We start from the raw sequence: 27,212 nt of genomic DNA on the forward strand, positions 1-27,212 counted from the left end.
ACGAGATGAGAATTCATGTTCAGATTTTCACACTTTGAAAAACAAGTCAATGTGGGAAATAGTTGCAAGCTATATAGGGACCATAGTCAGATACCATATGCCCTCAAACCACTGAAGGATTCTCTCTGAGGCTTTAGCTCCCCCTGCTGCTCAAACACCCTCAGTGCACTGTCCTCACATGTGAAGCAGGACAGGCAATGTCCTCACCTCAGCATGTGCTGCACAGCCGCTGGAATTAACAATTGTGTCCATTGTTGACCACATTTGCCCTGATGGCTATGTCCAAAAAAACTTCCCAGAACCCCCACGTTTGGTTTAATATCAATTTCAATCCATGGGAAAATGACGCAGAGCCAACAGGCCTTTCTCACAGCAGACATTTTGACTTGTCACAGGAGGAAAAGCACAGGTGTTACTAATGCCATTAACAACGGCTCTGTTCCACTCAGGTGTCACACTAAGCAGTGACAGTGAGCCAACATGCACAAAGCTGGGGCGCTGAAGCTGGAGCAGCTAAGTGGAATTCAGCCATCACTGTTTTGATTATTTACACCTGTACATGCTGTGACATGTCGGAACGTCTGCTCAGATATGCAATACAGCTCAACTGCATTGATCTTTAGAGCCGTACAGAACCACTACAAGACTTTAAATGTTCTCCCTCTCAAGTCTTCAGCAGCCGACATTTTACACCACTGCAATATACCTACTTCCACTTTCCCTGCAAGCAATAACCAGTAAGTCATTGTGCGTTATTGTTCAGACGCTGGATAATTCATTTTGTACTGAAAATGATTCATATTCTCTGCATCAAATTCAATGAAACATATCCATCATCCACACCAGGCTTTGAAATTAAATTTAGATTTCATAACTGCAGCACTGAAAGCTAAATTTATACAGACCAACAGTTTGACAAAGCCAGCTGTTTGAGTCCTTTTTACTCTCTCTCTCACACACACACACACACACACACACACACACACACACACACACACACACACACACACACACACACACACACACACCCAGAGCAGCGTAGGTTCCATGATCTTTAATAAAAGGCACATGTACAGCCATAGTGAGATGAGTGAGTCCACTGGCATAGAGACGAAGCATTAAAACACAGAAATACAGGAAGTAGAGGTCAGGAGGAGAGAGATCTATCTGCTTTACAGTAGAATCTACTTAAGTAACATCTTCTCGTTCAAGTAAGTCTAACACTAATATGTCACCGTGGTAAGGTAAACCCCCCCCATCCCCGCCCCCGCCCCTGCCACACACACACAGACACACAGACACACACACACACACTCCGTCCATCACCACACAAAGTCTGATCTTCCGGGAAAGTCTTCTCCAGAGGGCCGTTGATGAACTCCACATCGCCCTCAGACTCTGCGCTCACAGTTTGGGTTACGGCCCCCTTCCTGTTGTTGACTTGTCCATGTGGGCCCCAGCTGCTGGGCCCCTGTTGCCTCCAAGTTCATTCATCAGGTACAGTGTACATGGCTCACACAATACTGTGGGTGGCAGCTTCCTCATATTTTGCAGAGACCCAAAATCCAATCAGTACTCTTCCTGGAATACTAGCTGGCCCAGGCTTTCTGTATGTCATTCGGGTTGTGCTAATTTGATGAAACAAAACTACCAAAAAATGACTTCATTCATAACATCGGATCAAAGCTGGTGATTTTTTTTCTGATATATTCACAAAAAAAGGAAAACCAGTCCATATGGGCATGATATAAATAAAATAATAAAGGTGTTAGACCTAGATTGTGTAGTTATGCAGGATCAGGTGTTATTTTACTTAATGGGTGCAAATTCCAAAGTAAATATTCAAATTACCAAAAAGCGAGCGACACACAGTGAAGCTGGGGCTTTTGGGGTCCCTGAAGGTCTGTTGGTAATCCAGCCTTGCTAGTCATGCCCTCGAGGATTGTAGGGGCATGTTCACAAGAATCTCACAGTTATGATTTGCTAACACACACACATTCACACACATACAGCCAGTCACACGCTAAAACCCAACTAAAAGGATAAAAGTTCACAGGTACTTAAATATTTAGGGTTAGGAGAAATAAAAATGGTATTAGTGTCGAAGGTTAAATATAACCACAGCAGGAGGAATAAGTCAAAGAACTAAAATATGCATGCAGCCAGGCCATCTCTCCTCTTGTTGAAAGGTAAAAGGGGGGGTCACTGGGAGGGGAAGGATGCCATCTTTCATCTGTTCAGGCAAAGTCTGAGACGCAAAATGTCCACTTTAGCCAAAACAGAAAGAAATTATTATCTAGACTCGGGCATAAAGTGTGTGGAGGAAACAGACAAACACACACACACACGTCCATTCACATGTCCAAAGATCAGCTCAGTAGAGTCAGTCACTCTATTTTCACATTATCACGTCTTTGGGACATTTCAACATAAAAGCAGAGTTTGGGCCACACTCCAGGGTCCGTCACTTAACTCTCTGTCTCGCTCACGCACACACACACATATACACACACACATGCAATCAACAAATGCACCCAGCAAATCCTGCTTTGGTTGGTGTGTGTGTGCTACCTTTGGCTGTCAGGGGGGAAAGGTCAGACCGACCTCAGAGAGCCTCCACAGGTACACACCAACCATCCTATAGGCCCCTACCCTCCCTCACCCCTTACCCCCGACACCCCCACCTGTGCCTTTGCAGGTTTTTCACCCCACCCCTCCATCCCATAACAATGCCCACCCATCTCCATAGCAAACTCACAGCTCCCCGAGCAAGGGGTCTCACTATCTTGTAAAAGGAGGTAAGTGTAATTAGTGGTGTGTGTGTGTGTGTGTGTGTGTGTGTGAGTGTGTGTGACTGTATATATATATATATGTGTGCGTGTGGGTGTGAATACCTTGCGTGAATGTGTGAATATATATGTTGGTGTGTGTGTAGGTGTTCAGAGGTATCAGTGGTTCAGTGGTGTCTCTCTTTAATCTTCATCGCTACTCTCTCCCTCACCCCTCTTCTTCTTCCTCGTCCTTTCCATCCATCCTCCTCCTCCTCCTCCTACTCCTTCTCCTCCTCCTCCTCCTCCTCCTCCTCCTCTTCCCTCACTCTTTATTTTTGGACTTGGAAGATGAACAGGCGTAGGTTGATGTTTTTGGCGGCCAGCAGTTTGTTGCACTCCACCGAATCGGAGATGGGCAGAGGGACGTAGTCGGTCTCGTTGGCGTCGTTGCTGAAGGAGTGGTGGTGGATGACGGGCTTGATCCGCACGTCGTCGTACGGCCCCTTCAGCAGCAGGAAGGAGCACTCGAGGGCAGAGTTCACCTGCACGCACACAAACACATCCACGTGTTGAGAGCGGAAATAGTGAAATTTAAAATGACATTGATGGAGAAGCTGCATTTAATGTGAATGTAGATGGATCTCTTTTTGACTCGCTCAGTGAGATCAGTGTCTGCGCTGATAACAATTCAGTGGATCAGATCAGTGCATCTCTGCTGCTGACCAGAGCCCCACAGAGGGTGTTTTATCCTGTACAGTAAGCACCTAATAGATTACTGATTGAGTTCTGTTAGCTGAGCATCAGTGATCACTTTTTAACTATCCGGTTGGTTTCCTAACATTTAGCCGCCCATAACTTCTCTGTTAAAACCAGACCCGGTGAAGAGCGAGGCATCATCAGCCCTCTGATCAAGCACACACTAAAACCGTTTAAAAATAAAAACGGCAGACCGAGCAGTACGTGCACCTTGCTTTTGAGGATGAGCTGGAAGGAGAGGGTGCGCTTGCAGGACAGGTTGGGGTTGCGCTCAGAGTCATTAACACGGGCCTTCAGCACCCACGTCTGGTTGAGAACAGTGAAGCGCGGTGTTTCATAGTACAGGCGAGTGATGAAGTCATCAGTGCGGTACGGCCTGAACTGCACCTCTGGATGGATACATAAGCAGAAGACAAGATTTGAAACATGGAAGGTACGAGTGGTAATGGGTAAAGAAGCAAAGGGAACATATATATCACATCTGATGTTAAGTAACCAGTTTTTCTCGTATAAGGAGGGGATATATACGTACCTGTAAAGCCGATCTTTTCATAGCAGAGCAGGCTGAAGATGCTGTTATAGAGCTGCATGTCTCTGCGGTGGTTCTGGTCCATCTCTCCCAGTATTCCCATCAGCTCTGTGCCAGTCTTAGTGGGATGGGAGCACTCACTCTCATGTGCTGGCAGCTCATGGAACGGACCCTGCCAAGGGCAGCCAATCCTCTTGTACTTACACTGTGTCACCCTGGCAACAAAATGGTGAGTATGAGTTAAAAGACAAACTCGATGAAAGAACGACATGGTTTTATATAAATTATATCCTTTGCAGAGGTGCTTCGTGATGAATACATGCTGCAGTGAGGAAGGTACTAATAATATCAAAAGGTACTAATTAACCGAGGATGTGAGCTAATTAACACTGTACTAATGATAGGTGTGTGCTGAGAGCCAACCTCAAAGAAAGAAAGACGTGGATTTATATCAATTCCATCCTGGACTGATGTGCTTTTCAATGAATACCTGCAACTTCCTGACAGCAAAAGTGAGGCATAAACGTGAAAGGTACTAGTTAGCGTCTGTAGTGAACCAAGGATAATTAAATCCACGCTGACGTAACTCATCTTAAATTAACTGCGCAGTTTTGACTTGTATGTATTGTATTACCAAGTAACTGGTAGGGGTTCAGGATTTTTCTGGCAGGCATTTCAACAGAATTCACTACTTTAAAGACTCTTTCCAATAAAAATGGTGGGGCTTTCAATATCATAGTAACGTAGTCAAACTGAAGGCTCACGTTGTCTATTAGAGTTCGGTTTCTAACGTTGAAGAGAGGGTTTGTTACAGCTTGCTCTTCTTCAGAATTGGTTTCTGGTTTGAACATGTATGGCTGAATTACTCAAATGGTACCACTTGCCGTTGTGTAGTGCACAGCAGCAAAACAAGAAAACCAGCAGAGGTTTGTTTATTTGATGAGCAGAGTTGAATGTGAGCAGGTATGCACGAGCTGCAGGCGAGCGGCGGCGGGGTGGGTGGAGACTATTGGGGGACTATTTGCATATTCATAGATCTGCAAATACTAAGTGAGGGTCACATGAGCCACATCTAAGGCATTTTAAAGCATGGTAAAACATATACATATGGAATTTTTGTGCTGTAAAGCGCCTGTAATCACTCTAAGTACTGCACATTAAACACTTGAGGATAGCATCATCTTCATATGCGACGCACTCAGATCCTCACATGACACCGGCTCAGTTTTCTGCCTGACCTGACCAAAAACAACTGGTGACTGCCATGGCTGTTGTCATGGTAACACCTGCACGGGCACCTCTGTCCTAAGCAGGGTCACTTGTTGCTATAGCAACAACCCCATAGGATTTCATGCATGCAAATTCAATCAGCCTGAGTGTCACACACACACAACAAACACACAGTCTGTAATCAAATCAGCTGGTTTTCTCCTCAGGAGCAGCACGTCACATGCTCCTCTATCTTCCCAAATGAACCCTGTGTGATGCTGTGCCGCGTTACCACACACACGTACACAACCATGGATATAATCATAGTCGAGGCACAACATGTCTGTGTGTGTTGTGTTAGGTGCTGTACGTGCACTGCTTCCATTTTCAAGTTTCTGTTTCACTTCTTTTCAATCTGAAAAAGGCTGAACGCCTCATTTGAAGTGTTTAATTTGATAGTTTTGGAGAATTTGTCGGGAAACTGATTGGAACTAATTTTGACCCGCTTGTCACACTTTCGGTAAGGTGTTGACGTCAAGTGTGGTAGATTTCTTAGCTAGGAAAAGAAAGTGTTCTTGAGTGAGTGTGTAGCACGTACCTGTCTTGGCACTCCTCTTTCTGGTGTCTCTCTAGGCTGGAGCGGGGGAACTGTTTTAGGCAGAAGGTACATTCTGTCGGCAGCTCACTGACAGCCTTCTCCACAGCGAGGTTCCTGCAGCACAGGTTCTTGCTGATCTCACACCTACACAAACACAAAGCATGTCGCAGTGCACTCGTATACATAACGTTTGTGGTATGTATAGAAATTGTCCATGCAAGGTTGTGAACAATGGACAACCACAAATAGCTGTCTGGGTAATAGAAAACTTAGGTTATACTTTTGTAAATTTTGGTGGTAATTTTAACACATAATGTAGGACTAGACATCCTGTGCCAGTGCACCAGTGATCAATGCAAAACTTTAAGGACCAGTGTGGCTTTTGGGTCATCACTGCATTCATGTTTGAACACTTGTATTTTTTATGTTCTAATTACTGCTATTTAGCATCAAACAGTCCCTGACGCACATTTTCAGAAAAACAACATTAAGAGGGCAAAACATTGTGGATCAGTTATTTGACAAAACGTACACCATCTAAATTATTTGGCTGCAAGTTTCAATTCAATTTGTAGCTAATTGTCTGTGGACAGTAGACCTGTTTTCACAGTCTGGGAACATAAGAAATGCCAATTTCTCACATTGAGACATCAACATCAGTATCTATGTTCAGATCCCCTGTGAATACAATCCTTAAGGGTCCAGTGTGTTAGATTCAGCTTAAAAATATGAAAGATGCTCTCTGGAGTCAGTGTTTGGTCAGTCAGTGTTTAGCCGCTCCGGGCTACCGTAGAAACATGGCGGTGCAACATGGTGGCCTCTGTGGAAGATTGCCCACTCCTTCTGTGGATCTAAAGAGCTCATTCTAAGGTAATAAAAACACAACCATGCATATTTTTAGGTGATCAGACACAACTTTAAGACTATCTAAAGTTAGTGAATATATGACATTTCTGCCAATAGATCCCACTTGTTCCAACACACTGGACCTTTAACTAAAGGAACTCGCCTCTTCTGATTTGGACTGTTTGTTTTTCTATGTGCTCTGTGCTACAGGGAGCTCGGTGTACCTGCAGTTGGGACACGTGGCCTGCTCCTCCTTGAGACGGGAATCAGCCAGGAGGTGGATAAAACAGCCTGCACACATCAGGTGTCCATTGGTGCACTATGGTGGAAAAAAAAGTTGAGGTGACTGTCAAACAAAGTGAATGAGAAAAGTGGAAAAAATTATTACTGTTTAAGAGGCACAAGGAAAATAGAAAAAAAAAAAGAAAAAAGATTTGAATTAGAGCAAGAAGGAAAGGACAAAGTTGGAAAAGTGGAATTAGACACTTGAACTTTTTCTGGTCAAATCTTTTGAGGAAAATGTGGTTGTGGTTTATTTAAAGACTATTAATTAGGGCTGCTTAAAATATACATATTTGGGGGACATGTTTGGAAGAAACAGGGACTATTTTAGGACTGTATATTACACTCACATCAAAACACATAATTTTGGTGGATGTGTCATTTGACATGTTCATGCAGGTGTATTGCTTTAATTTCAGTTAAGTTATTAGAACAGATTGGCTAAAACTGCCCAACAACAACAGAGCAGCCAAAAATATTACAGCAATATTACAACTTACAAAGTGCTTTTGCAGAGGAGAGAAATCTGGACTTTCTGGAAGTTCTTTCAGATATGCAAATCTGGAGGTCTAATGTTATTTACTGGATGTGTTTGTCATAATCAATACAGTCAATATATGTGTATCTATGATAAGGGCACAATATAGTGTATGGAAAGAATGTCAGCTTGTGTTTACACAGTAATGTTAATAAATGTTTAACAACTGTTTAAGAGATGTGTGCTGCACATTGCAGAAGGGCACATAAACGTCCAGACTAACTGAACAATGATTAATTACAAATGTGTTCACTTGACATTGAGGAGAGCAGTTTGAGGTCATTAAGGAGACTGTTGGGGTGGGGTCAAGGGAAGGGCAGAAGATGATTCAAATTTAGGATTAGGATCTGGATGTTTGAGTTCTTGTGTGGGATTTGTGGAAATGGCTTTTGCTGTGGCTTGTTTGAGGATAATTCACAGTATAAACTTGAGCAGGCACAGCTGGCCACTCGGCCTGGGTGTGTCTGCTCTCTCAGCGTCGCGGCTCAGCTTGCAGCACACAGACACTTGGGGCCTGTGTTGGATTTAGTATCACTAAATATAAATGGAGCTGGACAGCATATTCAACAGGTTGTCTGGGGATCGGCGGCTGGGACACATGGGGAGTTTCTAGGATGAGGTCCAGCTGATTTGCTGTTGTTTGACGGTAGGTTTAGGGTTATGAGGGGAAGGTTTGTGATTGACACCACGTTTACCTGATATACAGACGCCTTGGGCAAGTCTAGGCACACGGTGCAGCACAGCACTGAGTACAGTCTCTCCTCCAGCTTTCCTGACTCTCCTTCGGGAACTTTCACCCTCTTCTTGGGTGGCTCGTCTGGGTCAGGCTCGGGCCCTTCTCGCCGTATGCCGACCTCCTCCTGCATGGCTGCGACCCCGGCGACAGCCTCCACCGCTGCCCCCACGGCCCCGACCCCCAGGCCGGCCGAGGAGGAGCCAGGGGCGGCCGCAACGCCCACGTCTCTCTCTTCCAGTGAAGACATGGCGATGACTGTCTAGAAATTTCTAAGATGTACCTGCCGCGACCAGGCTGAGCCCGAAATATTAGCAGGTTAGCTCAGGGCTAGCTTACAACCTGTCAAGCTAACGGTCAGCTGACAGCTAGCTAACGTTAGCTAGGCTAACGCAACGGCAGCAGGCTGTCAGAAAGGAATGCAGGCTAACTTATTATTAACGCTTCCCCCCACTTACGAACTTGGAATTTAACAAGCCAATGATTGTGTAATAACGAGATCATGTGCAAAATGTAATTATGACTTCATTAAACGTTGACTAGTTTTGTTGACTTACAGTGAGGCTAGCAGACTATGCGGCTAGCTACGTTGACAAAAACACAGCAGTCCTCTCCCTTTGCCCAGGCAGAACAAAAACAACTCAGGCGTCTCTCAGCTGTTGTTGTGCTCTCGACGCCGTTATTCGCAATGACAGCAGATTACAACGATGTACACCAGCGGCCCAGCTCGTCTAACGTCCCTGCTCCGGTACTGGCTGACTGTCCACGGGACCCACGGGACCTGTCGGCGGTTAAAGCCGCGGCTAGAGACAGTTCTGTTGGGACTCGTCTCTCTGGCTACACAGCCATCTTTGTTTTTTTTCCTGTCCGTCTCCCCCGACTTCACCCTGCACAGCCTTTACGACTCCGGGTCAAATTCGTTATTACCGAGGCAGGTTCTCGATCGTGGCTAATAATAGAAGTTGCGTATTCAAAAGTAAATATTTCGCATGTACCTGAAACGGCCTCGGTGTGCCAGTCACTACTTCAATACAGCCGTGAACTGGCTGACAGCGGAATGTTTATTGTGGCAGATGACTTGGGGTATTTAAAGAGTTTTTAAAGGCGCATGCGTAGTGAGCACCTGCGGGTCAGCGTATGGCAGGACTTGAAAGGTGATCAAAACATGATATGCGACAAATTTAGGACACTCCAACAGAGGACGCATCCTTTTTACATTTGTAATGTTCGTGCACCACAGCTAAATATTAGAACACCTTTACTATGACACTGGAAAACTTCCAACAAAAGTTTCTTCCAAAAAAACACCCTGTCCCTGCTGCCAGAAACGTGGCTGAAGCAGCCATCGAAGTGGTTCAACTGGTTGTGGGGGACCTGGTGTTTGTGTGTGTGTTAAGGAAGCATAAATAATGCAGCTGGTCGAAGAAAGCTCTAACTGCCCTTGGCCACTGATACCAGGTCAGAAGCATTTCTAAGCTTATTCATCTCCTCAGTGCCCCAGATATGTGGCTTAGCAGCCTCAAGGGCTGGGAGGGGTGCATGTGCATACAGGATAGGGGGGCTGTGTGTGTGCGTGCTTTGGCGTAGGTGGGGCAGGATGTCAGAGTGTCAGCTGTCTGCAATCAGGATGGACAAGACCAACCACTCCCATCGGACAGACAGATATGCCTTATTTGGTCTGTGTGGAATGGCAAGAGAGCCATACCACCCTCAGCTATGCACGCACAGTTTACCCAGTAGCACTATGCGGTCACACTGTGTCCTGAATGCTGTGCAGTTTCCTTTCTTAGCCACTGGATACATTCATCTGTCAGATTGTTAATTTGCTGGCTGTTTGTCATCATACGCTTACAGTGCCAGGAGTCAGTCCTAAATTCAAATCAGCAGTAGTTTGTTGCCAACCAAACATACATACATACAGTCAACACATTATCAGTTCAAGAGTGTAGTAAATATGGCAAACTTTTACTAGGAGTAAGATGAAAAGTTCTTGGTACAGATAGTTTATGCATGTAAAGTAAATAAATGTTGGGTAAATGATCCTAGCACCCTAGGAACGGAAGACACAATAACTTCATATCCTCGAAGTTAGACATCGTTTGCAGAAACATATAGAAACAGATGAACAACCCAAAAAAAGCACTTCAGAAATTTACTAAAAAGGCTTTCACAAATACACCATAATATTAAAAACAATGATAAACTGCAAAAAACAAACTAGCCCTACTTGATCAACTCTACCCTGTTCATTTCAGCACAGTGTTCAGAGCTTTGCTGCCCCTGTAATCCTAGATGGACACATACCTCCGTCATTACGCAATATCTCATGATGCATTTATGAGTGCAGGATACATGGCTTACACACATTTATGAGATTTATCTAGCCTCATCAATCAGACCCTATTCAATCCCAAGAGAGTAAATCAAATCATCTGCTGGTCATTCAAGGATTCAGCTGCCGAGAAATCAGCGGTATTGTCCGGAACAATGAAAGTGATGATACTGATCTAATCACGGCAGGAGATTGACAGTGAGGTCAAAATTGCGTAGGTAATGGTGGTCTGAACATTCGCCTCTTCACAGTTTTGGGCTGTGGTGGGGTTGTGATGAAGAGAGTGACATGAAGAAGCTGCTGCTGGGTTGGAGGATGGGTGATGTTCCGTCGAGTGACCCGCTGTGGTTTGTTGTACCCGACTGGTTGAGGGTGGTGAATTTGGTGGTGACGGTTGTTGGCTATTTTGTTTGGATTGTGTCTTTACTGGTGATGGAAGCTGGGTTTATGCTGGGGGGGTCACCAAGAGGATTGGGTTCAGTACTCGGGCTGGTTGGGCTGTCAGGATCACAGTGTGTGTCAGACAACTGGGGTCCTGGATCCTGTGTTTCTCGCCTGCTGGGGTACCTGCTGGGTGAGCCAGAGTCAGTAGAGGGGCACTCTGGTCTCTGTTGAACAGGTGTGGCCTCTGAAGGTGTATGCCCTTTGAACTGTGTAGATATATGATCTGTACTTGTCTCTTTTGATTGTTGCTCCAGTGGTTTGTCCTCATTTGGTCCTCTTCCTGTCTCAGTTTGTCTCTCATCATGTCTGCTGAGCTCTTTATGTGGGCTTTCTCCCTCACTGCTGGTGTGTCCTAGTGTTTTGTCTGTCACTGTTTCAGCTGCATTGGTCTGAGCTAGTCTCTGGACTCTGTCAGGCTCTGTTCTGGTATCTGCTGTGTTCCTCTGACCTTTGTCTGTGAGCGCCCTCTGCCTGCAAACTGAAGCCATAGCCTTCACCCAGGGATGCAGTAAGGTCTGCTCTGCTGTCAGCCTCATTGTGGGATCTGGCTGAAGCAGAGCTCTGACAAGGCCTCTGGCTTCTACACACACACACACACACACACACACACACACACACACACACACACACACACACACACACACACACACACACAGCAGAATAAGAAACACATTGTTTATTTGTTTGTATGTATGGGAATTTGAACAGAATGTAATTTAGTCTACTTGTCACCTTCTGAGATGAGATCCCAGTAGGGGGACAGGAAGTGGAGTTGTGCTTGTTTTATGAGCTGGAACAGCTCTTCCTGGTCCCGATCGCGACTGCGAAATGGAGGGAATCCACAAAGCAGGATATAGAGAATAATGCCCAGAGCCCATACATCCACTGCAACACCATAACCTGTTGGGTCATACCACAGTCGAAAATATTACTCAAATTCACGACAGGTTAAGGAAAAGCTTTGAAATAAGAAATGCATATTTAAAAATGAAAATGCATGTAAAGCCGTGTTTGATGCAGCACTAACCGGTCTCACAGAGAATCTCTGGGGCAACATATGTGGGTGTGCCACATATAGTGAAAACTGGTTCAGTCACAACCATAGCAAGACCGAAGTCTCCCAGCTTCAATTTACAGATGCCAGCAGCTACACGCTCTATCTGGTAGAAAACAAGAAAAACAAGATACAGACAGAGTTAAAACTCAAATGCCTCCAAAGGCACCCATAGGTACTTTTATTTGCATTTACCTGCTTTTTTTTTCCTGATATCAAGAGGGATTAATTGTAGCTCCAGTTAATAGTTAAACATCATGAATTCTACTGATGTTACACTAGTAACCAAGGAACAATACAGAATGAAGAGTTTATTGTGATTTTAGGCGAGATTTGCTGTTCAAATAGGAAATAATGTCCACTTTTAAAGTAGGATATCATTAAACAAAGAAATAAATTTGCTTTCTAAACATTAAAGCCACTACAGTATGTTTAAAAAAAATCTATCTTTGGCACCCCCTAGTGGCAGTATTGAAAAAAACACACAACACTCACCAGCAGGTTTTCTGGTTTGAGGTCTCTGTGCACGATACTTTTGCAGTGGATGTAGTTCAGTGCTTCGCTCATGTCCGACACCATCAGTCCTGCCTCCGCCTCTGAGAACTTCCCCCTCTCACTGATGGCCTCAAACAGATCCCCCCCACTCACCAGCTCCATCACCAGGTAGGAGTGAGTGTGTGTGTGGTGGTGCGTAAACAGCCGCACTATGCGAGGGTGACAGAGGCTACCCAGAAGGCTCAGCTCGTTCTGCATCATGTGCTCTCGGCCAATCAGCTTGGAGCGTTCGACGATCTTCACGGCAAGGGTTTGTCCGTTGTCACGACGGCGGCACTCTCGCACTACCGCAAAGTTGCCGTCTCCCACCACTCGTCCGATTTCATAGCAACGCTCAATATCTGCCGGGGTGACATCACTGCCGTCTGAGGGAAGGTCAAAGGTCGTCCTCAGCTGTGTGTCATTGTGTACTTGACCCACACCTGGAAGTGGATCTGAAAGTAGTACTTGGGCAACACTCTTCTCCTCTCTGCTGATTGGCTGAGGCGATGGAAGGCTACTCTCAACGTACAATTTTCTCACTTCCTGTTCTGTGTAAGAACTTCCTTTCTGCTTCCTCGACACAGGGGGAAGTGGGGCCTTCCCTGACAGGGGATTGATCAGTTCTGGACCCTGATGTTTAACTCTCCTTGCTAAGCAGTTTTCACACAGTGTAGGAGAGGGTATGTCTGCTTCTCTGAGATCTTCCTCGTGTTTGAATGGACCAATGACAGAAGGCTGTCGCTCTCTGACCCTGCCCCTCACACGCAGTCTCTGCAGGTGGTTGGGCAGCTGAGCAGGTTTTCGGCATGAATTCTTTTTATGACACCTCTGCGCATCTGAGTTATAATTTTCACGCTGGTGTGCTTCTGTGTGGTGAGGCAGCTGTGTAACTGTGTGTGTATTAGTCTGATTTTTCACACGTGTATTTGTGTCCTGGTGTGTCTCTTGGCTAGCGTGTGTCTCGCTGCTGTCTGTCCCCTCACTGTATCCACTGTCGGCCTTAGCTGCTTTATCTGGAGCTGGACGAAGTCTTTTCTCCCAGGCCCGCAGTGCGTCAGCCTGGTAATGGGAGTGTTCTGGAAACAGCTCCTCCAGAGCTTCCTTCACACTGCTCAGCTCAGGACGAGCCTTCCCCAGCGCCAGGAAGGCCACCTCACCTCGGAAGAAATCACAAACACCTTTCACCTGTAAAGAAGAAGAGGTAGAATGATCATTTAAGGCGGTTGCAGGAACCAGATCTGTACTACAACGCCCCTCACATGATTAGAATCAACCATGACATCCATTGGATTTTTCACTCATCTTTTGGTTGATTTTAATTCTCTAATTTAATTATCTCTAGCACTGCTGCAGAATTGAAGTGTAGACATCGCTAAATGTCTCTTTCTATGTATTCTAAAAGAAAAGTAGACCTGCAGCACACAGAGTTTCAAGACAGGTCGACGTGTTCAAGTTTCATGTGACTGAGGAATACTTGCTTAATTCATCAGCCCCACTCAGTATTTAAATGTCAACTGAAGATCAGAACATTACATGCTTTAAGCCCAGCACTGGTTTGACAACTGGGTAAAGCAGGATGAAATGGGACAGTGCCCTGGGGCCCTCCAACACTCCAGGTCTACTGTGTATCATTATGCATGAGCCCAGGGACGGACTGACCATCTGGCATAGCGGGCATTTTCCCGGTGGGCCGACGTGCTATTTGGGCCGATAGTCGGCCACTTTTTTTCATTTTAAATATTGGTCTGACCGGCCCATAATACCAGACAGTCGATCAGCGGCCCGATTGACATTGGGCTGGCCCATTCACATCGTTGAACACCAACCCCTTTCGCTTTGGTCTAGCTGGCATAATGCGTTCGGCAAAAAAAAAAAAAAAAGAAAAGAAAAAAAAAGTCAGCACCAGAGTTTGTTCATAAACACCGACCGGCCCTCGACACACGCTGGTCTGCGGCCCATAGGTTATTAAATTCACTGACACTTGACGGAACTCATTTCGCCCAATCATATCATGAAACACTTCCCCTCATTTGCGTCGGTAACGTAATGTGTTAGGATCTTCGAAAATGGAGAGAAAACGAAAAGGAGGTGCAGAGAAACTGCGAGACAAGAAGAACCTGGATTTCAAGCCAACGCTGCCAAATACTAACACTCCGACGCTGATCTCTCTCTCTCTCTCTCTCTCTCTCTCTCTCTCTCTCTCTCTCTCTCTCTCTCTCATCATTAATATTATTGGTGTGTGTGTGTGTGTGTGTGTGTGTGTGTGTGTGTGTGTGTGTGTGTGTGTGTGTGTGTGTCGGGTCGGATTATTATTATTATTATTATTATTATTATTATTATTATTATTATTAGTGTGTGCTTGTCCCGGTCGGATCCGGGTCTGATACCGGGTCGGACCCGGGTAACTTACACGGGACCGACCCGGAAATTTCCCGGGACTTTCCCGGGACCGACCCGGAATTTACCCGGGACTGACCCGGAAATTTCCCGGGACTTTACCGGGACCGACCTGGAAATTTCCCGGGATTTTACCGGGACCGACCCAGAAATTTCCCGGGACATTGCCGGACCGACCCGGGTAAGTTCTAGACAGATCCGGGAAAGTTCCAGGTCGGACCCGGGTAGGTACCAGGTCGGATCCCGGGTCAGATGCTGAAAAAGTGATTCATACCTTTAATTCAAGCTGACTCGGCCCAGCTGTTATCATCATTATTATTATCATCAGTGTGTGTCCCGGGTCGGATCCATCCCGGGTTGTTGATATTATTATTATTGTGTGTCTGTGTCCCGGGTCAGATCCTGGGTCTGGTACTGGTAACTTTACCGTGTCTGTGTGGTGGTCTGCTGAAGCGCTTAGGGGTCTAGCCACATAATGCATTCGGCAAAAAAAAAAAAGTCAGCGCAAGAGTTTGTTCATAACCACCCACCAGCCCTGGACACAACTTGGTCTGTGGCCCATAGGTTATTAAATTAACTGACACTTGACGGAACTCATCTCGCCCAATCATATCATGAAACACACACTCTCTCTCTGTCTGTCTCTCTAATAGTTTCTACACTGCTATTTTTATCTTGAAGACTGACCAATAATTAAATCTCTCTCTCTTTCTCTCTCAAACATACATACACAGAGTTCAAAGTTCATTCAGGAGTTCAGCTACATTCAACTTTTTGGCTGGGGTTAGTTCACAATTTATTGAATACTACTCTTGGAAGAGTTAGCATCTGATCCATCATTTCTCATCTCTATTCTTTCTCTTCCTCTTTTCTTCCTCCCTGAAACACATAGGTACACCCAATATGATGAATTCTGCTTAAAGATCCATTACTGTGATGGAGTGGTGGAGTGTGCTTTTTTGTAGTGTTAATAAATTACACTTTCAGAAGACATCAGAAGGGCCTTAAGGTGTGTCTTGCTTTATCATCTAATCTAAGGGCTCTCTTATTGAGAGGGACCCCTTTTCAAAATCTGTCAAGACTTTTATTATTTTTTAAATTTTGCACTGTTAGCACCTCGCAGCAGACCTGAGGCCAGGTGTTTCAACATGAACTCATGGCTGAGGATGTGGGAGGAGTGCAGGGGTAGTTTTCAGGGGATCATACAGGTGTTTTTGCTGAACAGGGGATCTTGAACAGTGGCCTTGTTGTCTCACCTCTCGTGCATGGGTCGTGTACAAGCGTGTGACTCTGGCTCTGTGCCAGCGAGGAAACCCCAACGCCTCAGAGATATCCAATAGCAGTTGCTCAAAGGACACCACACCCCTACGGTTCAACAGGACAGTTACCTTGAAGACAGAGAGACAAATTACTCTCAGCTGTCAATAACCAGGCGCTCATTTTTCTCATGAAGATTTCTAAGCTGTAACTAGTGGGTTTAATAATTGTCAATAAATCATTTACGAATGTTGCATAGATGTATTATGAGCTGTTAATGAGAATTTTTAACTTCTCAACCCAAACGTTGTTCTAATTAACACCTTATTGATCTATGAGGCATCAGTTAAAGATTTATTAGTCATTGATAAAGTTACAATCTATAAGTCCTTCATAAATGGCACCTCATTTTAAGTTTAAAGAATGGTAAATATTGAGTTCACCTTGCGGAGTGTGCTTTGACTACAGGGACGGACGATGGTGACCAGACGTGGCCTCTCAGCGCTCTCCTCTGCATGGCGGGTGTGGAAGAGAGGGAGGTGAGGAGGAGGAGGGAAGTGGGACCTGTGGACCTGTCCTGTAGGGTGGGGGTGAATGGGCCATGGCTGCGGTGCCCCACCAGCACGCTTCAACAAGGGGGCTGGAGGAGCTGAAGCACGGAGAGAGGAGGACAGGGGTGAAAGAGCAGAGACAGAAAGCAAGAGTTGGAATATTAAAAGTGCGCTTAGTAACGCTGACGTCATTGCATTGTTTCCCTTTAGACCTGTACACAAAGAAAAACTTCTACGTAACATAACACCAGTTCCTCATTCTGTGTGAGTGTGTGTCTGTGAGTGTGTGTGAAAACAAATCCGGCTGATCAGATTTGAGTGTTTTCCATCACATGGAGTGGAAGCGCCATTCGAGATTCTTCAAGCACCTTGTCCCCCTGTCTGAATTATTTAGGCTTCCTTAAGTCATGCTAAACCCCCCCCCCCCCCCTTCACACACACACGCACACACACAACTTAACAAAAGCTTGCTTGACCTGGTTAGGCCTCAGCTGAATCTGCATGATTAATGAAGCATTAGAGACACACAGCATCTTTGACGTTTCACTTTCTGGCGCCGAGGGAGACGGAGATACTATCCGTCCAGTCAGCAGGGGTTTGTTTTTTGTTTTGTTTCCACATGCAGAACAACAGACAGAAACACAAGACCCTGTGTCTCTGACATGAACAGGCCCCCCTTTTAACAAGACACCACTGGCCCCCTAAGAGTGAGCACACACAGTCACACACGATTAACAAAAGCTTTTGACAGTGGTCACAGAAAAAAAAAACATGTCCTTTAGCTTTAACATCTCATAAAGAGCCGGCTGTGGCCAGTCAAGAAGAACTGAATCAGCCTTTTCTTGAGGCTCCTGGGACCTTTTAGGGTCTTTGTGTTTGTGTGTTGATTGTGTGTGCCAGGGTGGGGGATAGACAATAATTTCAGGACCCCTTCTATTGTAATAACGCCTCACTTAACAGGTAATATTTTGGGGGGTGTCCCAGCTCAAATGGAATCATAAACTTTAAAATGTATTAGTCTGTGGTCTAGTTAATTATGCCTCCTTCCGCACAGTTTAACATCTGTAAGAGAGACTTTTTGGCTACAGCAGTCTGTAAAGTTTTTAAATAATTTAAGTAAAATCAAGTCAATCCGACCACTGACTCACCCGCTATTCTCCATTTAGCGTCACGCGCCGCCTCGCATCCACGCCGGGCTCTCTGTGAGGGCGTCATACTTTCCGAAACAAAAACAACTCCGCGACATTTATTTGTCATTAACTTTTATTTCTCCTGAAGTTGTTGCTGTCATGTCCGCGGCTCTCAGCCTCCAGAGCAGGTAACGGGACGCGCTGAGCGATGACCGGATCTGGTCTAGCTTTAGTGGTTGCCATGGATACACGTCAAGTTAGACGGTTAGCGGAAGGAAGGAAATACCGGAAGGAAATACCGGAAGCGCAGCGATATTTCAAAATAAAATATATTCAGAATATTGTGCTGTGGGTGGCCAATCTACAGAGAAGCGTACTTTTTGAATAAACATGTTTTTGTCATCTAGGCCTACTTTAGAACTTTTATTGGTTTAACTTTCTGACTGTAACTCTTTTGTTTCACTTTAAACTGAAGAGAAGACCATGCCTGTGAGAAGAAGATGTGAGTGATTTTATTTTATTTTAATTTATTTATTTTTTTTTACAAAAAGCATACCTGCTGCTACTGTTCTTGTGGTCATATTTGATCATTTAAGTTAGCACAACTTGGGCCACTGGCAAATCATCTGCATTACCTCTGAGCAGCCAGAAAGTTTTATTATATTTATTATTATATTTTACTTCTTTTACCTAAAAACAGTCAAATTAAGAGAACCTGACAAATTTGAAATAACAAACCTGAAGCAGCACCCTTGCATGTCATCACCTGTCATCTCTCTCTGCCTTTATTTCCTGTCAGCTCTCTATACTGCCACTATCTAATAAAGGTTAAAACGCTGTAAAATTACTTTTAGAAGAATAATAATGAAAAAAAAAAAAACTTCAGAACCCAGAACATAGCCTATTATTTGTATCCATTTGTAGAACTGAACTCCTCCATGGATTGTTAAAAACACCAAATTCACAGAGGCCTTTTGTATCTCAGTGTATGGAGGAAATGTATGGTGTAAAATCACTCTGACAGATCGGGGAGAGGGACTGCTGGTCTCAGGGGCAGTTACCATAGTTTCACTGATGGAATCCAATACTCTGCCTCACACACACACACACACACACACACACACACACACACACACACACACACACACACACACACACACACACACACACACATTCCTGTTGATCTTCTCATACACTGCCCCCCATGGCTCTGTCTCCAAGGATACTGTTAATATTGGATCAGGAAGCTAACTCCTATTCCGGCTTCTCATCCTGGACAGACGCTTACACCCAACAGTGTGTGTGTTGTGTGCATGTGTGTGCGTGTGTGCTGTCTTAGATTTAAAACAAAACTGCTGAAAAGTATTGATCCATAATCAGTGATCTCTTTTTCTCTTATAGTTTAAAGTGTGTTTTCTCCTCTTTTCTACACCTTTCGAGTGACCTTTAGAGTTTTGGAAACGTGACTAAATATTTTAGTCCAAACTTGAATATTCGTGATCATTTTAATGTTGCAGTATATTGTCCCCAACGGTCAAATCAATGAGGAGTCTGTTAGTACTGGGAAGCAGTCATACTAATTGTGTGCTACCAGGGTCTGGTCAGCAGAGGAGGCAAGTGTTCTTAGTGATTGTCACAGCCGAGAAGGAGAGGAAAAGCACCCAACGTGGTTCCCTAGAAGAACTACTACGTTTCATAGACATGAGTCAGTTCATCTTTACACTGTAGTAGGTTTATATTTTGAGATTAAGTTGTAAAAGTGATACAGGTTTGATTCTGTGCAGGGATCTGCAGTTTTCCCCTCATTTTCCCATTGTGTCTTTGTTTGTCCCTTTCCTTCTGTCTCCTGTCGGCCTCTCCGCTGTCTGTTGTGTGTGCATGTTGTACTGTAGGGCATGGCTGGCAGGTCTGCTCCGACCTCCTCCTCTCCTGAGCACACCTGCTCTCAATCAGGCAATCAAGACTCACCTGCTGCCACATCATATAAGCACCAGCCTTGCAGCCAGTATTTGTTGAGTTGTCTGTTCATCCATGTGTATCATGACTGGGGTTCCTGAAAGACTACTATTTTTTTTGACAATTGTTTCCCTTGTCTGCTTGTCTGCTTTGTCTTTCTGTGCCTGGGTGCCTAACTATCCTGAGTTATCTGGATTTGGACGCACTCTTTGCCTGTTCACTCTCAGTCGTCTCCTCAGTTTTTTGCGTGGATCTCCTAGACATTTTTTGGAGTTATTCATTAAACCATCGACTTTTCTTCCACCACTCTCCATGTCAGCAGCTGGGTCCATTTGTAAAAACCTTAGCATTCAGACAACCTTTTGCACACCATAAAAATTCCAAAGAAGAAAGAGGGAAATCCGAGAGACTGACTCAGTGTGGTGTCCTTGAATAACTCTAGCCGTCTGGTTTTTTTCCTTGTTTCCAACTTATTGCCGGCCCACAGAGGATTTACGGAACAAGGAATGCAATCTAAGGCCCATCTGCAGAGATAACACAAAGCACACACACGACTCTGCTACCACTGCTACCACAATAAATGTCAGCACTTTCTACCATTTGTGGGTGGGTGGGCGGTTAATAAAGTTGGAACTAATGACATTATTAATGATTAATATACAACTAATTTATAAATCAGTTATAAGCCACTAACAAGAACAACAAGCCCACCTGGAATGAACTGTTGACTACATACCTTGCGGAAAACAGCTGCAGAACATCTGGACAATTTAACATTAATGGACCTTTGTTAAGTACTGGTTAACATTTAAGTTTTAGCCATTAAACATCAATAAAGTTGTTAGTTATGGCTTATACTATTTATAAAAGGTACTTTGTTAAATAGGGGTATCCAATAAATGAATGAATGCATGATCAAAAGTCTCCCATTCGGTCTGTAATCTGAGTGATGTACAGTCATGATGCTGCAATTTACTTTCCATCTTGTTTCTCAAGCTCCATTTGGATAAGGGAGTGACAGTGAGTGCAGATAAGTGCAGCAAGAGAAGCAGAGAGAGAGACTGAAGTAGGAATGGCTGAACAAATTGTGTGTGCTGGAGAAGGGAGTGGCAATGTCTGAATCTCTATATTGTTGTATTCTTCACACAGTTGCACAGAGAGGCGAAGGAAAGCCATAAGAAAGCTGGAAGAATGATCAACATTCCTGTACGATGTTCCCACTCCTCCTTTGCTGTTCTGGGATTGAACCCCGTTCAGCATTCCAGGCCCACCAGCTTTCTGCTTATGTCAGCTCAATGTATTTAGACAAACACACACACACACACACACACACACACACACACACACACACACACACACACACACACACTTAAACACACAGGCACTTACAGCTGACAGATAACGTCTTGTGTTAAGGTGAAACACAGGCAGCGCGGGGTTAAGTAGGACAGTATAGGGGCCATAATCATGTCTCAGGTCAACAACCTCAACAGCAGTCTAGCCTGAAACATTGATTTTATTGTGTACGTAAAGGTCTGATAAGATCGACTCAGTATAAGCTAGAATCTGCACAAACAAAAACTATGTTGCTCATGTAATTGCGAACACATCCAAGTTCATTCATGGGATCGCTCCCCCCTATTTAGCACTATAATGCATGGCCTTATCCAGCTTGTCAAAAGCTTTCCCCATGCATGTGTTCACAGCCTCTGTGGGGAGGTTTGGTGCTGGGAAACTTCCTGCCTGACACTGCAGGAGAAAATCCAACTTTATGTGAGGTATGACCACAGCGGCATCCCAGAGCACTATATCATAGCATTGCTTAAGATCAAACACACATGTTGAAACTCACTTGCACAGACACACACAGCCTGGGAACATATTGTAGGCCAGAGCTCACTGATGTTGACCTTTCACCTCCTCTCTCTCTCTCTCTCTCTCTCCCTCTCCCTCTCCCTCTCCCTCTCCCTCTCCCTCTCCCTCTCCCTCCTCTTCTCTCCTTTTCCATGTGTCTTCTCTCACACCTGTTTATGTCAAATGTGAGACCCATGCACGCCACAGATTCGTTCCATCACACATATGTGCCAGTTTAGGCGAACCAATAGACAAGAGACAAAGGAGGCAACTGGAGGGAAAGGGCGATGGGGACAGGGTGTGTAACATGGTGTGATGTGATGTAACATCATTCGCTATTGATTCCCACCCCCATCCCTGCTTTTTCAGAGCAAAAGTGTGTGTGTGTGTGCGTGTGTGCATATGTGTGGATGTTAGTTTTAATGTGTGTTTGTTATTACGCAACTCCCAGAGATCATCAGACCATCTGCATGGGGACATTTCATCAGACACAGAGATAGAACGAGGCTTTTTGTTGGGAACTTTGCTTTAGGGTTAAGTTCTGAATCGGTTTAAAGTGATCATCTAAACTGTCTAAAATGTTTGGATGCTATATATGAAGCTACAGCCAGCAGCAATTTAGCCAAACTCAAAAAAATGGAAAGTCACGACGATGTCAGCAACCTGTCAGGTTGTCGCTTATTATCCTTTCAAGCATTCTCGTGGTATCAATTTTCTCATCTATAGGGAGTGCAGTATTCCAGTGGGGGTCCTCATGAGTATAGTGTACAAATGTGTGTGTGAGTGTAGTTGTATTAGTCTTGGGGGACAGAAATCTTTTCACGTTCACCTCACAACTGGGCATAAAAAGCTGGTCTCCAGCCACTAGCAAATTTAGGATTTAAGTCCTGAAACTTCAATTTAAAATCTTTTTTTATCTGTGGTTTGACTCAGAACAAAGTAGGCTACAGTGCACATGTTCATTGTAATGAAGAAAAATGTCACTTAGAGCAACAATGTGGCTTATTAATAAGCTTTGAATAAAATTGAGATCAGTGGCACAGAGGAATAAACTACACATTCCCCCTCAACAAAAACAAGTTTGTTTTTTCTCTGTGTGCCACATAGCAGTGGAGTGATACACCAACCCTCCAACACCCTTATCCTGACACTCATGAGTACAGCATACTCTGCCATCACGTGTGTGTGTTTATAAGTGTGCGAATAATACACATGCACTCACACACAAATACATACTGTACTTGTAACCCTCTGCGCTCTTTCAGGCCAGACTGAGGTCAGTAAGCACAGGTGGAAAACCTGAGGAAGAGGGACAAGTCATGAGGCAAGACAGAGGGCAGAGAGGACAATCACGACGTTCTTTTCAACCTTCAACCCAGATCCTAAAATCAATCATCACCCCCCCCCCCCCCCCCCCCCAAGCACACACACTTCTCCCCCACCCTCCCTTCAGGCTCTATTTGCTTTTCTGTTCCTTCGCTCTCTCTGACAGTGGGGGCCTGTTCATCAGCTCCTCCTCCCCCTCCCCCTCTCTTTTATCTACTCTGCCTTTTATTCTCTTAAGCCTGGCTTTCTTCACAGCAGCCCTGTTGCTCTTCCTCTCTTACTCTTTCTCGAATGTCCAAATTTTGATTTTCTTTGCAAGTGCAGTATCGTTCAGAAAATGCAACGTACGTGTACAACATACTAGGCTACACAACTACATGAAGACAGATTGATGCAAACAAATCATTCAAAACAGAATTATATTTTCCATTCAAATAGACTTTATCTGCATGGTAGCCACACTGAATGTCTTTCTCTTTTTGTCTCCATCCCCCAAGTCCCTCCTCCCTCCTCCCCTGCACTCTCTGCACGGCCTGATGACGTCATGAACAGCCGGTATAAATCCAGCCAGTAGGATTACAGCACAGCCTGTGGTGCTGACTTCATCCTCCCTCGCGCTCCTTCTTCGCTCCCTCGCCTCGCTGCCTCACACACACCCTCACGCGGCCCTTCATTCCTCCACACTACTGCAGACATGGATTCATTCATCGGCACATGGAACCTCAAGCAGAGCGAGAAATTTGATGACTACATGAAGGCGCTGGGTAAGTGTGTGTTTGTGTGTACAGTATATGTATGTGTGTGTGTGTGTGTGTGTGCGCATGCGTTTGTGCCAGTAGAGGATGCAGCGAGGCTAGTGCTGTGAGCACACGTGTAAACATGTGTGAGACAAAGATGAAACCATTGAAGTGTGTTTGTGTTTTAACTCTACAGGCAGCTGCTAAGGCAGTGCTGAAAGTAAAAAGGATAAAGGTACGCAACGAAGGGGTAAAGAAGGGAGCAGCCAAGATGGAGAATGGAGAAAAAAAAGAAAGGGGGGGGGGGGGGAGGGACAGAGAAAGACAGAAGACAGGCGAAGATGAGAATCAGAGGGGGAGGAAAAAGAGAGTGGGTTGACCGCATGGCCTAAGTGCTGGAGAGGAGGGAGAGGCTGTCTTTAAGTGGAGAGAAGAAAAAAAAAAACAATCCCACTGTGAGAAACTGAATGGCAAGCAGCTGGCATTCACACACACACTTGAGCGTAATGTGGGTGACCTTCAATGAAAGCTGGTCATTGTTTGGAGCCATGAGAGGAGCTGAGTGTTAACGTGGTTCCAGTGCCGGAGAGCTAATGGGACGAGAATGTGCAGAAAAAGTGGCCTTCAAAATATCTCACACACACACACACACACACACTCGCATATGGTGTGTGTGTGAAGGGGGCAGGTGCTCTGACTTTTACAACCGTGAAGAATGCCACTAAATCGTGTGTGTGTGTGTGTGTGTGTGTGTGTGTGTGTGTGTGTGTGTGTGTGTGTGTGTGTGTGTGTGTGTGTGTGTGTGTGTGTGTGTGTGTGTGTGTGTGTGTGTGTGTGTGTGTGTGTGTGTGTGTGTGTGTGTGTGTGTGTGTGTGTGTGTGTGTGATTCATGCCCAGTGACCTCAGAGCCATATTAACGTCAACCTATCTGCTTTGGTCACCATAGAAACCAGAGACCCTTCAACCTCTAACCCCCCTCTTGATCAATGAGGCGTCCACACACACACGCTCACACACACTCACACAGTGACTTTTTGTTGTTTTGAATGTGGGAAAGTAGCTCTTGTACGGTTCCTGGAGATGAACCAGATTGTCAGCCTGAAAAAGGGTGTGAGCTGCTGTTACCCAATGAAATTAACTCTGTTGATCCCTCACACACACAAGCACACACACTTGTTGCTTTGAATGTGGAAAAGTAGCTGCTCTGCTGCTCTTTGAGGTGAACCAGATTGTCAGAAAAGAAATCTGCTTCGGTAGCAAAGGGTGTGAGTCACCAATGAAAACGGTGAAATGAACTTTCTTAATACCTCGCACACATGCACACACCCTCGACCGCAAGCAAGTAATCATGTGCACACATACAAGTCCGGGCAGGCAATGAGGTCAATGGGACCATGCAGTGTTTAAAGAACATGCTGCAGCTTTGGGAAGTAGACAAATAGAGATTAGAGAGTGCGTCAAGTGAAGGAGACCTAGAGGGCAAACGCACGGCTACTGCTGTTGACCTTTCTCGTAATGTGCCACTTAATGTCACTCTGGTAATGTTAATGATGTAGATGCTTCATAAATTAAAATATTCAAGTGTTTTAGCACATTTCAGCACAAAATGAAGACTCAGGATGGCTGTGTTTACTGCTAATTTGCATGCACCTTGCTAATGTTAGCATGTAGCCTGATGCAGTTTGAAGGAAGGCACGGTCACTTTGTGCGATCTGTTCATCGATTGAACTTTGCAGATTCACAGAGCTGCCGGTGTGGCTGCAGGCTCTTAGTCGTGTTAGGTTTTTTTTTTTTTTTGTCATGGCAACAGTACGCATGATTTGCTCCCCAGCACGCTGGAACTCACATGTCTTTTGTTTTCTACAGGTGTGGGCTTTGCTACTCGTCAGGTGGGCAACATGACCAAGCCCACCACTATCATCTCAATGGAGGGTGACAAGGTGACAGTGAAGACCCAAAGCACCATCAAGAACACAGAGCTCTCCTTCAAGATCGGAGAGGAGTTTGACGAGACCACCGCTGATGACAGGCATGTTAAGGTAAGAGGTCAAAGGTCAGACAGGAGATCATTGAGGAATACCAACACCTAAGGGCAAAATCTCCATTTATATTTTATATCTTTGATAGAGAGGGTTTAAAAGTCTTTCTAGTGGCTCATCTTCAAAACACTACACACCTCAAACATGCTGACGTGGTGATGGTAGTAAGTCCAGTATGAGGGTGAGTGATGGTTACACAAACAACTGTGATGGTCACAGTTGGGGTTGTGAATGCGAACAGGAGGAGGTGGGTCATAGAGGTCAAGGGTGAGAGGTGAGGGTCACAGAGGACGGACTGGTTAAAACATGTGACCATAAAATGAGACCTAAGACAGCAACCTTAAATAAATGTAGTTACATTCAATGGACCTTCATTCATGAGATGATTAATATGACCTTGTTTGTACACTTGGGTGTAAGTGACTCCCTCTCTTTGTCTCTCTGTTGGCTGCAGTCTATTGTAACACTAGAGGATGGGAAGATGGTGCACATACAGAGGTGGGACGGCAAAGAGACCAGTCTGGTCCGGGCAGTCAACGGCAAATCCCTCACACTGGTCAGTGCTCACACAACATGTATTCATGTAATATCTGCATGTGTGTGTTGGCTGCAATTTAATTTTCTTTGTTTCTCCATCGCAGACACTCACACTTGGAGATGTCGTTTCCACGCGCTACTATGAGAAGGCGGAGTAAAGCCCAACACTGAAACCTCCCTCCAGCATTTACTTGCATCAGCTAAAGCCCTGCAACCCAAACCCCTTAATACCACCTCGACCCAGGCCAACCACTCGTAGGGCTGCTGCCAGTTCCCCTCAATGTCCCTTCATGCTGTACACTCAGTATTAACATTACTGATGCCTGTGACGTCCCTTTCCTTCCTGTCCTTCGCTTTATACTGTTGTTCCTTCTACTGTAAGAACCATTGAATAAATTCCAATGATTTGTTTTCTTCTTTAAAAATCCAGGCATATTTCTGTTGTTTTTTTTTTGTTTTGTTTTTTAGAAAATGTGTAATGCATGGTGCCTATGATGAACCTGGAAAAATGTTTGAATTTGAAAGTTTGCCTACTGAGACCTGAAAAAATGAAAATTAAAGTGTCTACACTGTTGGATGAAGTGGTAAAACAATCAAGATGCTCTGTGATTTTTATTTATTTATTTATGTTAACCAGATTTTTAGTGTTCATGCATAGTTGTTGGAAGGTCTAGGTACAGAAAGTTTACCCTGGAGACCAAAAGTTTCCAAACACTGAAACGAGCAAATATCCTTGAGGGAAATTTCATTTTCATTGCTGTGGAATTTAAGTAATAATGTGACCTCTGTAATTTCTTGG

The 27,212-nt window shown here is 44.8% G+C and overlaps 3 protein-coding genes across 3 annotated transcripts; 1 reads left to right on the forward strand and 2 right to left on the reverse strand.

Moving 5' to 3' along the window:
* Nucleotides 1-1,039: 1,039 nt before the first annotated feature.
* zftraf1 (zinc finger TRAF-type containing 1) lies at nt 1,040-8,941 on the reverse strand. The gene is made up of 7 exons (XM_070984208.1): nt 8,820-8,941; nt 8,225-8,559; nt 6,934-7,028; nt 5,864-6,007; nt 4,060-4,271; nt 3,738-3,916; nt 1,040-3,313 (listed from the first exon to the last, which is right to left on the reverse strand). The coding sequence occupies exons 2-7, from the start codon at nt 8,510-8,512 to the stop codon at nt 3,101-3,103; spliced, it is 1,131 nt and encodes a 376-aa protein (XP_070840309.1). The 5' UTR covers nt 8,513-8,559; nt 8,820-8,941; the 3' UTR covers nt 1,040-3,100.
* On the forward strand, nt 7,973-27,006 carry fabp3 (fatty acid binding protein 3, muscle and heart). The gene is made up of 6 exons (XM_070984209.1): nt 7,973-8,175; nt 21,070-21,217; nt 23,598-23,864; nt 25,704-25,876; nt 26,331-26,432; nt 26,518-27,006. The coding sequence occupies exons 3-6, from the start codon at nt 23,795-23,797 to the stop codon at nt 26,569-26,571; spliced, it is 399 nt and encodes a 132-aa protein (XP_070840310.1). The 5' UTR covers nt 7,973-8,175; nt 21,070-21,217; nt 23,598-23,794; the 3' UTR covers nt 26,572-27,006.
* Nucleotides 10,751-18,049, reverse strand: dclk3 (doublecortin-like kinase 3). Its single transcript, XM_070985268.1, has 7 exons — nt 17,983-18,049; nt 16,727-16,932; nt 16,283-16,414; nt 12,588-13,814; nt 12,066-12,198; nt 11,771-11,938; nt 10,751-11,618 (listed from the first exon to the last, which is right to left on the reverse strand). The coding sequence occupies exons 1-7, from the start codon at nt 18,047-18,049 to the stop codon at nt 10,996-10,998; spliced, it is 2,556 nt and encodes an 851-aa protein (XP_070841369.1). The 3' UTR covers nt 10,751-10,995.
* Nucleotides 27,007-27,212: the final 206 nt, after the last annotated feature.

Source organism: Chaetodon trifascialis, chromosome 17 (assembly GCF_039877785.1).
Source record: "Chaetodon trifascialis isolate fChaTrf1 chromosome 17, fChaTrf1.hap1, whole genome shotgun sequence".
NCBI lineage: Eukaryota > Metazoa > Chordata > Actinopteri > Chaetodontiformes > Chaetodontidae > Chaetodon > Chaetodon trifascialis.

What these genes read in the sequence shown, in the direction of transcription:
- zftraf1 (XM_070984208.1), bottom strand. Translation starts at nt 8,512, where the DNA reads ATGTCTTCACTGGAAGAGAGAGACGTGGGCGTTGCGGCCGCCCCTGGC. An exon ending in GCCACGTGTCCCAACTGCAG is followed by an intron (nt 6,008 to 6,933) that starts GTACACCGAGCT and finishes GTGTTTGTGTAG; the next exon opens with GTGTGAGATCAGCAAGAACC. An exon ending in AAAGAGGAGTGCCAAGACAG is followed by an intron (nt 4,272 to 5,863) that starts GTACGTGCTACA and finishes TTTTGTTGCCAG; the next exon opens with GGTGACACAGTGTAAGTACA.
- dclk3 (XM_070985268.1), bottom strand. Translation starts at nt 18,049, where the DNA reads ATGACGCCCTCACAGAGAGCCCGGCGTGGATGCGAGGCGGCGCGTGAC. An exon ending in CGCTAAATGGAGAATAGCGG is followed by an intron (nt 16,933 to 17,982) that starts GTGAGTCAGTGG and finishes TCCGTGCTTCAG; the next exon opens with CTCCTCCAGCCCCCTTGTTG. An exon ending in ACACGACCCATGCACGAGAG is followed by an intron (nt 13,815 to 16,282) that starts GTGAGACAACAA and finishes TCTTCTTTACAG; the next exon opens with GTGAAAGGTGTTTGTGATTT.
- fabp3 (XM_070984209.1), top strand. Translation starts at nt 23,795, where the DNA reads ATGGATTCATTCATCGGCACATGGAACCTCAAGCAGAGCGAGAAATTT. An exon ending in TGACTACATGAAGGCGCTGG is followed by an intron (nt 23,865 to 25,703) that starts GTAAGTGTGTGT and finishes TGTTTTCTACAG; the next exon opens with GTGTGGGCTTTGCTACTCGT. An exon ending in CTGATGACAGGCATGTTAAG is followed by an intron (nt 25,877 to 26,330) that starts GTAAGAGGTCAA and finishes TGTTGGCTGCAG; the next exon opens with TCTATTGTAACACTAGAGGA.